Below are 14,366 nucleotides of genomic sequence, written 5' to 3' on the forward strand. Positions count from 1 at the left end.
GAGTGCGGGAGGGAGTGCGAGGGGAAGTTGACCGCTGTGGGAATCATGCTCTGCGGTCGTCGAAGATGAACATGACGTGATCAGTCGATGGTCAATGAGCGTCGCGTTTCAGCAGCTCGCGCCTACCTTGCAATCAGCCCGTCGCACGTCCACGACGAGAAATGACTTGCCCGGCCCATGCTCTTCCTTCTGAGAGAGCATCATGGCTGCGAGCTCATCGGGCGTCACGCTCGGCACGGGTGGCGGGGTTGGTATGGGATAAGCCTTGTGCCAGTCGGAGGCGTCAATGGGATGCTGAGATTGTTGCGCCATGGCGAAGTTGATGCATTGAGAAGCGAAGCCAAGAGGGGAATTGGGTGGCAGCGGAGCAAAGCAAGCTGCTGGACCTGTGGACGTGTTCTCTCGCTTACGAGGGACAAGGCTACAATTGACGAACGTAGAGTCGCGAACAAGCACAGCATACGAGCAAGTCGGGGATATGCTGTGATTCAATGCAATCGGTGGTAGTACAAGATGATGAAGGATGAATCGAGGCGAGGAGTCCAGGGACAGCATCGACCCACTACGCAGCTGCTTGCTGCTGTTGCTGTTGAGCTTGGGCAGTCTTCTGCGAGCGATAAAGGGAGGAGGGCGAGCACTGTTAGGATTCACTGTGTGACAGGGCTCATGCATGCCCTTGCCTCTCCATCTCTCCCGAGCCCTCTTCTCTTGCCAACTCACCACTTGCAAAATCTCCCCAACCGTCCTCAAATTATCTTGCTTCCTCTCAATGGTCCCCTGAAGCTTGCCAAGGTTCTCCTCAACGAACGCAATCTTCCTCTTGTACATCTCGCTGGCCGCCTTTGCCGGCCGCTCGAGGTAGTAGCCTGTGCCTACATCGACGAGGACGCGGGATGGGTCGGTCAACTGGGCGGGGACGTAGAGCGATGAGGTGAGAGGGATGAGGCTAGTGGCTGAAGAGTCTGAAGACGCGGGAGGGAGATTGGCGATGGCTTCTATGCATGACTTGAAGCGCGCTTGTACGCTGCGAAGCTGACCGTAGGAGGCGGTGAGGTGCTCGAGCTCTTGGCTCAGTTGTTGGCGCACTTCGAGCAGCTATGGCGTGGAGACGGTGGGAAGGTCAGACGAAAGCATGATCACAGTGAAGCTAAAGTGAACGCACCTCTGATGGCGAGAGTGTGGTAACATCGATCTGCTGTCCTTGCTGTTGAGCGCTCATTGTTGGTCGGTGAGGGCAGCGTGAATGCGAAGATTCCAAGAAGCGGGACGCTAGGCGGGAGCGCGAGTGGAGCAGTCGAATCGACGAGGCGGACAGAGGGGCAGGCAGTCCAAAGTCGATTGACTGACCGGCACGACGTGGGCCGGTCCAAAGCCACTTTACTCGACTCCACTCCTTGACCACCAATCCTCGACGTCACTGACCCCTCCTCGTCTGCGTAATGGCAGCTCAGTCGAAGCCAAACAAGGGAGCCAGTGCCGTGGCAGGCAGCAGTGGCAAGGCCAAGGGCAAGAAGGCAACAACTTCGCAGCCTGGCCTCGCGCAAATGGTCGTGGCTCAGGTCCTTACCCTTGACAATGGTGAGGGGCAGCGCAGCATACATTGGCGTCGATGTCCGTTTGCTGACGTCCCTCCCTTCCGCCTGGACGGTTGCAGCCAAGACAGTCGTTTTCTGGTACATTGTATACCGGCTCTCCCTCCGAGCCTGGCGTCACCTCCGCATATACGGTGTGACAACGACCCTATACCAAGGCTACGTCGAGCTCTCACGGCGAATCCTCACCCTCCTCCTCAAAATACCTGCAGCAAAGCGCAGGGTCAACAAGGAGCTGGACGCAGCCACAAAGGATATCGAAGGGAAGCTCATCCCGCGCCCGACAGATTTGAATGTCAATGAGCGGTTGCCGCCCTACGGCAAGGATAAAGGATGGATTCGCGCTGAGCTGCAGAAGCTCCATCGTCTTACTCCTTCGTCTACTACTGCGAGCAAGGAAGGTGCAGCCAACTCGGTCCATACAGACCAAGATGCTGGGAGTGCTGGCGAGATAGCACACGCAGAAGCTGCCTGGCGTAACGGCAAAGTCTCTGGCGCAGTCTACCACGGCGGGCAAGAGCTCAGTGACCTCATCGCCGAAGCCATCAAGCTCTTCCTTGTCTCCAATCCTCTCCACCCAGACCTCTTCTCAGGCGTACGCCGTATGGAAGCGGAGATCATCTCCATGTGTCTCCGCATGTATAATGCCCCCTCCTCCGCCTGCGGAACCACCACGAGCGGAGGGACAGAGTCCATTTTGATGGCCTGCAAAGCCTACCGTGATTGGGCGCGTAAAGAAAAGGGGATCACAGAACCCGAGCTCATCATTCCGGAATCAGCGCACGCCGCCTTCGACAAAGCCGGAGCCTACTTTGGCATCAAGGTGCACCACGTACCCGTCGACCGCCACTCGCGCAAGGTCATTGTGAGCTACGTAGCACGCGCCATCAATTCCAACACCATCGCGCTCGTCGGCTCGGCGCCCAATTTCCCCGACGGAGCGATAGACGATATCCCCTCTCTCGCCTCGCTGGCCAAGAGACACAAGATCGGCATGCACGTCGATGCCTGCTTGGGCTCCTTCCTTGTCCCATTCCTCGAGCGTGCCGGGCTACCCTCCGAGCCTTTCGACTTCCGCGTTCAAGGCGTCACCTCCATCAGCTGTGATACGCACAAGTACGGCTTCGCGTGCAAGGGCTCTTCAGTAGTCATGTACCGTGACCAAGCACTGCGCAGATGTCAGTACTACGTGCAGCCAGACTGGTCAGGCGGGGTGTATGCGTCCCCTACCATTGCAGGCTCAAGACCCGGAGCACTCATCGCGGGTACGTGGACGGCGATGATGTCCCTAGGGGAGGATGGCTACACCAAATCCTGCCATGAAATCGTGGGCGCGGCTCGTGCCATCGAGCAGGGGATCCGCGATGAGATCCCGGACTTGCAAGTGCTGGGCAAGCCTCTCGTCAGCGTAGTGGCCTTTGCTTCCTCCAACCCTTCGCGTCTGAGCATCTACGAGGTCGGGGACCTAATGTCGAAGCGTGGCTACCATCTCAATGGACTGGCTACCGACCCACCTGCGGTGCATATCGCCTGTACGACGCTTACGGTTCCGATTGTGGAGGAACTGCTTCGGGATTTGAAGGAGTGTGTAGCAGAGGCGGGGAGAAGTAGTAAGGGACCGAAGGGGTCAATGGCACAACTGTATGGCTTGGGAAGTAGCTCGGCTGTTGGACCCGCGTTGGTTACGGAGTTGGCGACGAGGTTTATCGATACGTTGACGAAGATGTAAATGGGCGGGGCCAGGAAGGAGTACGGGTTGCGGACATTGCAGCGACGATTCTATTTGGTTCGTATGAGCACGGTTTGCATTCTTTAATGACTACGACGTCGACGACGACCACAACGAGTCTTCGATTCCGATTGATTCTGCTCTGCATTGCTTGCTCTACTGGTACTTGCTTTTCTTTTCGCCATACCATTCGCGCCTACTCAACATCGATACCCGCCAACTCATCGTAACCCAGCGCAACATTGAGGTTCTGAACGCACTGCGTCGCGGCGCCCTTCAGCAGATTATCGATGCCCGCCACAACGACTGCCCTCTTCCCGCTCGAGTGGATCTGGAATCCGCCGATCCTGATACCATGCTTAAGCGCCACGTCCTTGATCTCGGGCACTTGCGGTGTAAGCTGAACGAGCGGGTTACCAGCATAGAAGTCTTCGTAGAGCTTGCGGAGGTCCTTTGCTGTGATCTTGGCCGAGAGTGGGGCGGATAGGGTAGAGAGGATTCCCTGGAACCAGGGAGCGACGGAGGGGATGAAGGCCACTTCTACTCCCTCGTCCTTTCCATTGTAAAGACGGGAGAGGTGGCGCATGGATTCGCGCTCATGGATGTGGTCCGTCAGGCTGTACGGTCGGACGCCACCCTGCAGACTCTCTGGGCTGACCTTCGGAAGGGTGATGGGCTTGCCGTCCGAGTCGACCTTGTTTTGCCCCGTCGTGGTGCCGGCGCCTGAGTAACCGGAGATGCCGAATACCGTTGGTGGGCGGGAGAGGTCGAGGTGGGGGAGGAGAGGAGCGATGAGGGATTGAACGGACGTGGCGTAGCAGCCAGGGTTGGAGATGAGCTTGGAGTCGCGTACTGATTGGCGGGAGTAGATTTCTGTGCGCGAGCGAGGGTGCGTGGCCAGGAGCAGATAAGGTGGTCAGACAATCTGTGTCCATCAGTCACGGCTGCCTGCGGCTTGTTGATATGGACGAGATGTATTCGAGCGAAATATGAAGGAGGGAAGAGAGGCGACGAGGATGCAGAGACAACGACTGAAGACAACGACGAGGATCCTTGATATGGCTTGCCCGGCGTGCGCTCATCGATGACTCCGCAGCCTGTCACCTCCATGCTCTCCCTCATACCTCGCCCATGCCCACCCATCTTCTTTGCTGGCAACACTCTCTTTTCCTTCATTCATGTTGGCCTCGGTCGGTATTCTTCCACCTACCCGCCTAAAAAGACACGTGCTGAGACTCACCCGGTAGCCCGTACGTCCACGCATCCTCGAACCTGTAGTCGGCGCTCAAGTCAACGATCGTCCCGTGACCGCCAACCTTACCCTCCCCGCCCTGCTGCACGGCCTCAACGAAGGGCTTGCAAACACCGTTAGGCAGCGCCATGATGTAGGCATCAGGTGGGGCTGAGTCCCCTCGCCCTGCCTCGAGCTTTCGCAGGTCCTCGACGCCGATGTTCGAGTAAAGCACCTCTGACTTGGTGTAGCCGGGCAAGGGGCGTCCGGCTAGCTCACGAGAAGAGACATGGGAGAGGGAGAGGTGAGGGTGCTTGTCCAGGATGGAGACCAACGCTTGACCAGTGTAGCCACGTGCGCCGATGAGGGCGACGCGCTTCTTTTCGGTGTTCGTGGCCGGGAGCGGAGCGCTGCGCTCAATGGCGGTAGCGTAGCCGCGGTGACCGGCAGGTGAGGTAGCGTTGAGCGCTGGCCTGGAGCGAGCAGAGGTGTGCAATCCTCGTGCTCCACCAGCAGGCGCAGCCTTGGCGTGCAGTGGCAGGTAAGCTCTTTCGATCCTTCCCTTGTCCTCGAGGTTGCGCAGCGTGCTCTCTACTTCTCCGACATCGTTGATGCCATAGTAGAAGAGCGCACGGCCATTGCGCGTGAAGCTACCATCGGAGCGCTCGTAGTGCCACGCTCGGTTCTCGTCATCAGCCCTGCCCGTCCATACGAGACGCTTGTGGTCCTTCTTGATCTGATTGAAGACGTTGTCCGTCACACCATTGAGGTGGCCATTGCGCGTCGCGACAAGCTTGACGAGGATGGGCACCTCGCCCTCTGGGCGTGACACGAAAGCAGCGACGTCGTTCGGGTCGTCGCCGTAGATTGTGTAGGGGTGCTTGGAGAGCTCTGAGAAGAATTGAGCGACCGACTTCCTGCCATCGATGATCTCCTGATCATTGTCGCGGAGAAGGGTGCGCAGACGCTCAGGGCCAGCTTGCTCGATGTTGTCTGAGCGGTAGAGCTTGTAGCCTCGGCGCAGGAGAGTACCGGCACCGGAGTCGGTGAACAGCTCCTTCTGCAGCTGGTCTACGGAGATGATTGCCACGGACGAGGAGCGGGGCAAGTGGTCCAGAAGCTCCTTCATCTCACGGAGCTTGAGCTTAGTGCCATACTTGACCCACTCCTGCTTCATGAGGTCTTCGTACTCCTCGTCAAGGTTGATGTGCTCCATGAGCTCGCCCGTCTTACCGTGGTAGAGACCGCCCTTCTCGTTGAGGTAGACAATCTTCAGGGGCTCGAGGACTTTGGACAGCTCGCTGGCAGCAACGTCTGCATTGACATTCAGGATCTGGCCGTCCTCCGTCTCTGCCATGGAGGTGAGGATGGGCAGGCAGCCGTTGCGGATGGCGCTCTCGATGGGCTCCTTGTCGACCTTCTCGATTTTGCCGACGAGGCCGTACTTCTCCTTGTCAAGGTAGCTGGCAGTGAAGGTGCCCAAAGGGATGGGGCGAGCGCGAGATCCAAGAGACTCGAGCTTCTCGACGAGGCGTTGGTTCTCCTCGAGGAAGACCTTGCGAGCTACGCGGAGCGTCTTGGCGTCTGTGATACGGATGCCGTCGATATAGTCAGGCTCAACGCCTTCCTTTTCAAGGATCTCGTTGAGCTGAGGACCAGCGCCGTGGAGGACAATGGGACAGAGACCAACACGGTGGAGGAAGCTGAGGCTGAGAGCGAGCTCATCGAGTTGCTGCGTGAGGATGGCGCCGCCGACCTTGAGGACAGCAAACTTGTTGGCAGCCGAAAAGATGCGCAGGTATCGCTCGACCTCTTTGCGGGAGGCGAGCGAGTACAAGAGTCGGGTGATGGTTTCCTAAAGCAAAGCAGGGAGATAGATTAGCAACGACATCTTCCGCCGTATTGTGGGCGTGCGTATATGCTCTCACCCTGTCTGATGCGTTCTCCTTGGCAAATGCGGTCGAGTAGCTGGCCTTCTGGGCCGCAGCAAGCTTCATGACGTCAGCATCATTGAGCGTGGGCAGCGAAGCCCTCGCCTGAGATGAAGATGACGGCAGAGTGCGAAGTGCAGCGACCGACGTGGACAGCGCCCTCCTCGAAGGGCCCTGCGATGCCAGGCGGGTCAGAGCGGCAGCACTTCGCTGCGCTGCCATGAAACCCATCTTTATAGTCTAAGAGGTAGCGATATGAAGGTGAAGAGGGGGGCAAACAGCTAGCGAAGGAGGAGGAGGGATGATGTCGTCGCACCGACAAGGTGATGCTGCAGGCGGCTCTGAAGGAAGATAGCGATCGACGTCGGACGCTCTCGCCGGGCGCGGCCTCTCGGACGGAGAGAGCGCTCATGCCATGCCCGCCAGCCCACTCTGCGCACGGCTGTGGAGCAACGTCTTGCTTGACTCGGCCTCAACTCGCGGCAGAGGCGCCAAGACGAGAATAGCATGAGGCGATGAAGAGCACTCGGTTGGCATTGATATTGTCGCAGCATCATCGTCAGAAACACACCAAGCTGCCTCACAGCCGCAGCCGTGATTGTCACTGCCTCCCGTTGGCGGCGTCATCTGCCCACGTCTCATCAAAGCCAGGCCCATTGAAGTCCCCTGCGTGCGGCGCGATAAGGAGGCAAAGGGCCGTCAGCGATGCGCAAAGGAGCTTCTCATGGCAGTGAGTTGCCGCTGTACTCACAATGGAATCCACCATCATGTCTCCAACCCTGGCTGACCAGCAGCTGCCCAGCAGTACGCGCAAATGCACTACCATCAAGCTGCTCAAGCCCACGGAAGGCTCCACCATCCTTTGACTTCTTTACCGCCTCCTCCGCCTCAGGCTGAAGCTTGATATCCCCGGGTTGCGTCGACGAAAAGCTCGTAGCGAAGTGCATCTGAGCGCGCAAGGCCTTCATCGCATGCTCGTCGCCGTGGTTGACAGCCGCCTCCGCCACGTCGTACCAGGCGTTGCGCTCCTTCAGCGGGGCGAGGGGCTTGCCCTCTTTCCCATCCTCGAAGGTGATCTTCTTTCCCGGGTCCAAGGGATTGGCTGAGTGTCTGTTCAGGGTCTCGCTGATCTCAAAGGGGGCACGGCCTCGGGCAATCCACATTGCAAAGGTGATTCGCCAAGTCGCGTGCAGCAACTTGGATCGCGCCCACGGCTCGAGCAGAGGTAGGAGTGACGGGAGGAAGAGTGTAGCGTTGTGCGAGTGCATGAGGAAAAAGTCGTGCCTCACATCCTTGCCCGGTCTGCTCGTCGCTCCCAATAGGAGGGTGTTGAGCCAGGCAAGCTCCTCGTACTTCTCTGCCCAGCCTCCTCGTCCGGTCACGGGGTCTGGGTCAGCCACGTCTGCCTCGGTGACGTGCCAGCGGGACATGTGCGACTCGAGGATCGCAGGGCCGTCGCCTGAGAGTAGGGCATCGAATTTGTCCTTCATGTCGTGTCGAACGAGTTGGCCGGGGGCGATGCGGGCATCGGCGTGGGCGAGGGTGCAGATGGAGAATACGGATAGGCCTGAGCGTGGTTGGGAGGCCGTGGCTCCGTCTGAGGCGCGGAGCATGTCGATATTTTCCTGACCTTCGATAGACGTGGACGAAGTGCCGTTGCTGTTCTTGGAGTCGGTATTGAGCTTCGCCATGCGAGCTGCGGTCGAGTTCTCAGACGAGCTCTCGCTGACGCCAATTTCATCATGCCAGCCTGTAGGAAAGAGCTTGTGGAAGCGCGGGCCGGTGCTCATAGCCATGGCCAGACCTTCAGCCATGACGCCAGGGACTACCAAGATGGTCATGCAAGTCAGTGCCAGCTCTGCTACGGGCCTCACTCAATTACTCACGACTGAACTCTGCGCCGTAGCCGCAGTGAATGAGTGGATGGATCGCCCCGCCCACAAAGCGGCCCAGGAGCTGATTTCCGCCCCTGTTGGCCTCCTCGCTCAACACGTATCGCTGCAGCGTCTCCCCCATTCCTAGCTCTCTCGTCTCGTGATCAAAGAACTCCAGGTAAGGCCAATAATGATTCCTATCTCCGACATGCTTGGTCCAATTCTCCTTTGTGATTCTCTCTATACCTCCTTGGCCGGGGGTGGGCTTCTTGTTCAGCTTCCAATCGTCGCTCAAGCTCTCCTTTGCGTGCTCGAAGATGGCAGGATACTCGGCGGGGCGAGCGCCTAGCTGATGGGCGGCGAGGATATGGTGTGCGAAGTGGTTGTGGAAGTTGGACTCGTTGAAGAAGCAATGGTATTTTTCATGGTTGAGGTCGAGGAGTCTGGCGGGTAGATGACGGATAAGAGGGCCGTTCGTGAGTAGATGAAGCAGTTTGTGGCACGGCATCACGGCTACTCACTTGCCTGCCTCTCGTGCTGAGGCGATGTCAAAAGGCGGGAAGGCGTGGCCCAGGCGCGATGGTGCTGGTACGCCTACGCGCAGTAGCTTGAAAGGCGATGTCATGATGGCTCGAGAGAGCAGAAGGCGACCACGAGCTCAACAAGGCCGAAGATATATATCGTCGTAGCTGCGACTTAGCAATCCGGAGGTGGTCAGACCACTGCTCCTTAGCGCCGACGTCTACGGGACTGAGCCTCCACTTGGGCGGACCCTGCAGATGCGGGAGCGGAAAAGCGACGCCAACTTTGCCCTAACTTCTCGCCATCCTCGCCACCACCACCAAAACCTTTCGCTCCTCCCACAATGACAACCGACTCTTCCAGCAGCACCGGAGTACCGTCGGATTTCCCTTCCACCCTCAGCCTCCTCTTCTCCCGCCCTAGCTCCTCAATCCCGCTGCTTCCACGCCAGCCCTTCGACGGGTCACTCACTTCTCTCATTCACAAGGAAGCCACGAGTGCATCCTGGTCCCCAGCCCTCGAGGCCAGCGTCCACCTCCTGAATGACGATCTCGACTCGGCCCACGACATTGTAACAGATCTCGAGCATGTTCCCATTTGCGCGCTGCCGCACGGCGTGCTTCATCGCCGGCAGGGCGAGTGGTGGAACTCGCAGTATTGGGCGAGCCAGTTCCCTTCAGCAGGCAGAAACGCCTGGGTGAAGGAGACGTACGGCGAGCGTGGGGCAAAAGGGTTTTTTGACGACGTGAAGAAGGTCGCAAACGGGAGCAAGGGCGGAAGCTCGGCTTGTGGTGCAAAGAACGCGTTGGACGGGGTGAAGGAGCAACAGGAAAAGGAGTTGAAAGGATTGGTTGTGTGGATGTGGGAGCAGGACGGGCGCAAGTGATGACAAAGATAGCATAAGAGGAGGCGCCTGGGAGTGGTGACATAAGATGGAGACAACAAGAGACCAAATTGGGTATCAACGGCATGCAACTGCCACGCTGCCGTCGCTTTCTCAAATGGCCGCGTAACCAGGCATGCTCTGCGGATCAAGCAGCGTCCACGCGAAGGGTAAGCCCTCGCACTTCCCGTTGTCGTCCAACTTCCTGGCCTGCACCATCCGGCTTCTCTTCAGCATTGCAGCACGATAGGCAGCCTCCGCCTTGACAAACCCCTCAGCACGGCAGACGTGCTTGGTCAGCGGAGCGAACAAGTGCACCAAATCCGCGTCTGTCCCCTTGTATCCAGGTCGATTGAAGGCGCACATCAGCCTCACCTGCTCGCACGCCTTCTCTGTGCTAGGCAGCCACTTGAGCAAGTCGTCCATCGAGGCAGGGCCATCCTTGACCTTCGCCTCCGGCGTAGCTGGGATGGGCCAGTAGAAAGCACCCGGATGCCAAGGCAACACGCCATGGCCCTGGGAAGGCCCGCTCCCATTCATCACGTTGTGCTTGATGGCCGACAAGAAGACGACCTGGCAGAGGAACTGCACTACCAAGTCCACTGTATTCAGCGATCTGGGAAAGTCGGGATGGACTTTCTTGCCCTCCTGCTGCGTGTTGGCCGTTTCGTTGAGCTCTTGTACGAATGTCTGCAATTCTTCGTCTCCGCAAACGGCCGTATCCGTTGGATATAAAGAGTGTACGAAGGCGTCGACCACCTGAATGATCTCGTGGTATAGGGCTGCCGTGTCCTCGAAGTAGGGGAAGAGTGGCAGCTGACCCCCGGCGCGCGGTGAACCAACTCCCCCGTCGCCCTTGTCGTTGGCCTCTTCTTCCACCTCATCACCATCGCCGATGTCGGAGGGTAGAGGCACAACAAGACCACGCTGCTCGAGATCGTAGTAGTGTCGACTGCTCAAAAAACGTGCGCCTCCGCCTCCCTCTTCGAGCTTCTCGCGCTTCCACAGATCAGAAGCGAAGCGGGCTGCGGTGCCTGAAGCGAAGGGGAAGATGGAGTCGATTGGTCCGCCAGGGGGAAAAAGGCTGATGCGATTCGCGGTCAAGGGACCAAGGTGAGCAATGGAGCACACTACGATCAGCTTCGACCTCGTCGTACTCACAACTCGTTGAAAGCCGGTCGGATCCCAAACGCCTTCCTGCACGTTCTCACAAGGAACGCAAAGACGGGATGATGCACTGAAAAGGACCTGATCGCCTTCGCCAGCACCAAGTCGAGGATCTCGTGCGTTGCAACTAGATGGTAGATCTGGCTCCACCAGAGGTCGTTCTGATTGAAGACGAGCTTCGCGAGCTGCCACTGCGCCTTCTGATCCAAGGGAGTGTACAACACGGGCGCAGCGGATCCGCTGGGGCCGATGGCGTGAGTACGAATAGCGAGGGGGAGAAACGCCTTTGTGGCTGGGTGGACAAAGAAGTAGGCATCCGTTGCTGCAGTGTACTGGCCCTGTTGTTCATCTAGTCGCTCCTTGGTCAGGAATCGATAGTCCACGTAGTACAGCAGGCTGGCACGTAGGAGCTCGAGCAGTGAAGACGCTTCACCGTCCGTGAGCTGGTAAACCGTGGCGTCCTCAACGGTGAAAGGTAGCACCGCGTCGTGTGTCGCAAAGTCACCTCCTGAAGGGGCAGAGAGGCGGCGAAGTGTGTATGGCTGTAGGCTCAAGCGTTCGAGCGCGAAGCATTCGTCCTCGCCACCCTTCTCCACTAGGCCTTCGTACGGGCCGCGCTTTGACAATCTCACATTCTCGAATTTGCCCACACCAGTGTACAGCTTGCGTCCGTAGTCTGCCAGCGATTTGAACCCACCTTCTGCATGAATGGTATCGACAGCGTGCTGCTGAGCGCGAGTGCACTTTGCGAGCCAGGGTCGGATCTCATCGGCAAGAGCGAGTGTGTGACTGGCTACGGTTAGACTTCCGAGGGGCCCGGAGGGAAAGGGGGCTCCTCCTCCTCCTCCTCTTTCTTTGCTCATCCCATCAGCACTACTCGCAATCACGTCCGGCCCGAGCGTGAAAAGCTTGCGCTTGACCGCAACAGCGAGGCGACGCGCTAAGGCGCTTGCACCCCCTGGCGAGGCGGGCGCGCTACCAGGTGAGCGGGTGCGTGCCTCGTTTGGGATCGAGTAATGCGTGACACCGTCCAGATTAGTTGGGATGAATGCGGCGAGCTTGGAGCTGAGGATGTAGAGCAGGTCGGCTCGCATAAGGGAAGAGATAGAGTGCGACTTTGCTTGTGGTTGGGAAGACATGATGTAGCATGTCTTGGGTGTGGCGGCTGGTGGTAGCGTGGGCGGCCCTCGAAGAGGTATGGTTGGAGGGGTCAAGATGGCAATGTGCATGCTGCAGCGACGACCTCACTTGTCTCGACCGTCTTCAGCTCCTCGCAAAGCCATCTCACTTTCGATCACTAGCCGCCTTCTTGCCGTTCCGCAGGAACAGACAAGGGCGCCGAGGGGTCATAACCACCTGACCCTAAATGAGCGGCTCAAGGGTCCGGATGGTAGCGGCTCATGCCCGGCCCGCCGGTCACGGTCACGGCTATGGTCATGGGAACGGCTTGCAATTTGAGCTACGGTCGTGTGGAGCTATTGATACAAGATTGGGCGAGCCGTTATGCGGCACTCCTCAACGGTCGACCGTGAGACACATCATCAGGCCCTCTCTGCCTGTCCATACTCAGAAATACAACCTCATGCTGCTCGCCACAGTACTCTCCGAAGGGCAGTATATACACTTGACCTTACCGCCATGTGTGCGACTCCCCAAGCGCGCAAGCGACTCTGCGCACACGACGTGGCCACAGGACATCATCATCGGTGGGTTCTCTTCTGTTGCTTGCTCCTTGGAGACGGGGCAGGTGAAGGTTGAGTGGAAGCGCAGATGGGAGGGGAGAGGGATGTCGATCTGCGGTTGAGCGGAGAGGTTGAGATGTCAGCCTTTTGCGGGGAACAGAAGAGTAGCAAGGCGCGATGAGTTGGGACGTACCGGCAGCTCATTTGCTTGACTCCACTCATTGCCTCTCTGCTTCATGACCTGTCGAACTTTCATGATCTTCATGAGGGCTCCACCTGTGCCCACTTCCACCGCCGTCTTGAGGGGCGCTTCTCTAGCCAGCTTGTTGATAGCGCAGAAGTCGACCTGGAACAGCGGGACGAGATAAGGCGCGTGCACTTGAATGGGGTCGAGGAAGTGGTGGTAGTTGGGCGGGACGAGATCGCGCAGGTGGGCAAGGTGGGTAATGTGCGAGGCTGAAGAGAGGAGCGACAGAGGCGGCAGATGAGAGCTGTGAGCCTCTCGAATAGCAGCTGCAGTAATATTGCCGCCATTTCCGCAGCACTCACCAGCATCCGCGTCAGGATCATCGCGAAAGATGTACGGCAGGAAGAGCGCAAAGGAGAAGAGGGCCTGAATCTCTGCGAGGTGATCCCCCACGTGAGAGCGCATATGCGTTCTGCCGTATTGGATCGCCCCCTCGACTGGACTCATCGACGAAGGTGTCGCATAGCCTGACGAGGACGAGGGAACGTTTTCGCCATCCGGATCCAATGCCATAGCTGTGCCATTGCCTGCTGATGCCGGTGCCGTGCTGGGCGAGGCCTGGCCGGTGGCAAGGCGAATGAACTGCGAGCGATGCAGAGCGAATTCGAATGTCGAGGAACGCCGTGAGAGGAAAGCACGGTTGGACTCTGCCCATGCGATGGCAGGTTGGAGGTTGCCAGCCTCTATTGCTTGGGAGATGGAGTCGAGTTGTCGGTACACGTCTGAAGGGGGAAGGGATTGTGAGGATTCCTGATGATGAAGTCGAGGGATCAGCATGAAGAGATCTGAGCATTGTTCATCCTATCGCTTGCTCACCTTTGCCAACTCTCCCGCTGCCTGCCACTCGCCCATCCTGAGCATATGATCAAGTACTACAGCTTCGAGGGCCTCTTGCGCCTGAGCCCCCATGAACAGCGCTGGGTCCGCGATACCATCTACTGGTGTAGGGAACTTCTTGTCGTATGCCTTACCTAGCTTGGACAGCGCATTGTACACATCCTTCTGTCGATCGGCAATTGCCTTTTGCGACTTGGCGATAAGTGCTTTGGTCTCGGCCGCGACGACTGGAGCGGATGGAGGGGACTGATCTGAGGCGATGGTTGATCGCATGGTCTCGAGCGAAGAGAGGAGTGAATCGAGTGATTCTGAGACTGCTGCTGTTGACGAACTACCAGACGGTGATGCTGCTTTTGCTTTTGAAGACTTCTTTGCGGACGAGGACGCAGAGGATGAGGAGGAGCTCGAACCGCTGGCATATAGCGTAGGTACCTTTGCCGCAACTCGCTCCACCTCTTTGCTAATGGCGTCCATGCTGGGCGCGAAGGTGGTGACGAAGAACAAGCAGTGAAGCAGTGGCGCCTCGCAGTTAGTCTAGCTTGTCAATGACAACCTTCTCTGGCTATGGCGGTGAGGATGCGAGATTGGAGTCGGATGTCAAGTCGTGGCTGACCAGCCTTCACGTCGGCGGCGCATCTCAGCCCTGACTGGGCTGCCCCCGTTGCTTGCGC

The 14,366-nt window shown here is 58.2% G+C and overlaps 6 protein-coding genes across 6 annotated transcripts; 2 read left to right on the top strand and 4 right to left on the bottom strand.

The window, feature by feature from the left end:
- Positions 1-416: 416 nt before the first annotated feature.
- On the bottom strand, positions 417-1,222 carry BDZ90DRAFT_229932 (Prefoldin alpha subunit; the record flags this gene model as incomplete). The annotated part of the gene is made up of 3 exons (XM_025505276.1): positions 417-607; positions 721-1,095; positions 1,163-1,222. The coding sequence occupies 3 exons, from the start codon at positions 1,217-1,219 to the stop codon at positions 563-565; spliced, it is 477 nt and encodes a 158-aa protein (XP_025365554.1). The 3' UTR covers positions 417-562.
- Positions 1,135-3,419, top strand: BDZ90DRAFT_29388 (sphinganine-1-phosphate aldolase). Its single transcript, XM_025509469.1, has 2 exons — positions 1,135-1,578; positions 1,655-3,419. Exons 1-2 carry the CDS (start codon positions 1,440-1,442, stop codon positions 3,319-3,321), a joined length of 1,806 nt encoding a protein of 601 aa, XP_025365555.1. The 5' UTR covers positions 1,135-1,439; the 3' UTR covers positions 3,322-3,419.
- Positions 3,187-9,008, bottom strand: BDZ90DRAFT_273205 (hypothetical protein). The gene is made up of 7 exons (XM_025508792.1): positions 8,879-9,008; positions 8,370-8,800; positions 7,235-8,308; positions 6,632-6,723; positions 6,481-6,588; positions 4,562-6,407; positions 3,187-4,194 (listed from the first exon to the last, which is right to left on the bottom strand). The coding sequence occupies exons 1-7, from the start codon at positions 8,980-8,982 to the stop codon at positions 3,518-3,520; spliced, it is 4,332 nt and encodes a 1,443-aa protein (XP_025365556.1). The 5' UTR covers positions 8,983-9,008; the 3' UTR covers positions 3,187-3,517.
- Positions 9,009-9,222: 214 nt separating this feature from the next.
- On the top strand, positions 9,223-9,765 carry BDZ90DRAFT_257994 (hypothetical protein; the record flags this gene model as incomplete). Its single annotated transcript, XM_025508017.1, has 1 exon — positions 9,223-9,765. The coding sequence occupies one exon, from the start codon at positions 9,223-9,225 to the stop codon at positions 9,763-9,765; it is 543 nt and encodes a 180-aa protein (XP_025365557.1).
- Positions 9,766-9,876: 111 nt separating this feature from the next.
- BDZ90DRAFT_257995 (Lipoxygenase) lies at positions 9,877-12,068 on the bottom strand (the record flags this gene model as incomplete). Its single annotated transcript, XM_025508018.1, has 2 exons — positions 9,877-10,846; positions 10,924-12,068. 2 exons carry the CDS (start codon positions 12,066-12,068, stop codon positions 9,877-9,879), a joined length of 2,115 nt encoding a protein of 704 aa, XP_025365558.1.
- A 517-nt stretch (positions 12,069-12,585) lies between these two features.
- Positions 12,586-14,271, bottom strand: BDZ90DRAFT_229938 (hypothetical protein). Its single transcript, XM_025505277.1, has 3 exons — positions 13,675-14,271; positions 13,161-13,608; positions 12,586-13,067 (listed from the first exon to the last, which is right to left on the bottom strand). Exons 1-3 carry the CDS (start codon positions 14,167-14,169, stop codon positions 12,751-12,753), a joined length of 1,260 nt encoding a protein of 419 aa, XP_025365559.1. The 5' UTR covers positions 14,170-14,271; the 3' UTR covers positions 12,586-12,750.
- Positions 14,272-14,366: the final 95 nt, after the last annotated feature.

The sequence above is a fragment of the Jaminaea rosea genome (genome assembly GCF_003144245.1).
Source record: "Jaminaea rosea strain MCA 5214 unplaced genomic scaffold BDZ90scaffold_1, whole genome shotgun sequence".
NCBI lineage: Eukaryota > Fungi > Basidiomycota > Exobasidiomycetes > Microstromatales > Jaminaea > Jaminaea rosea.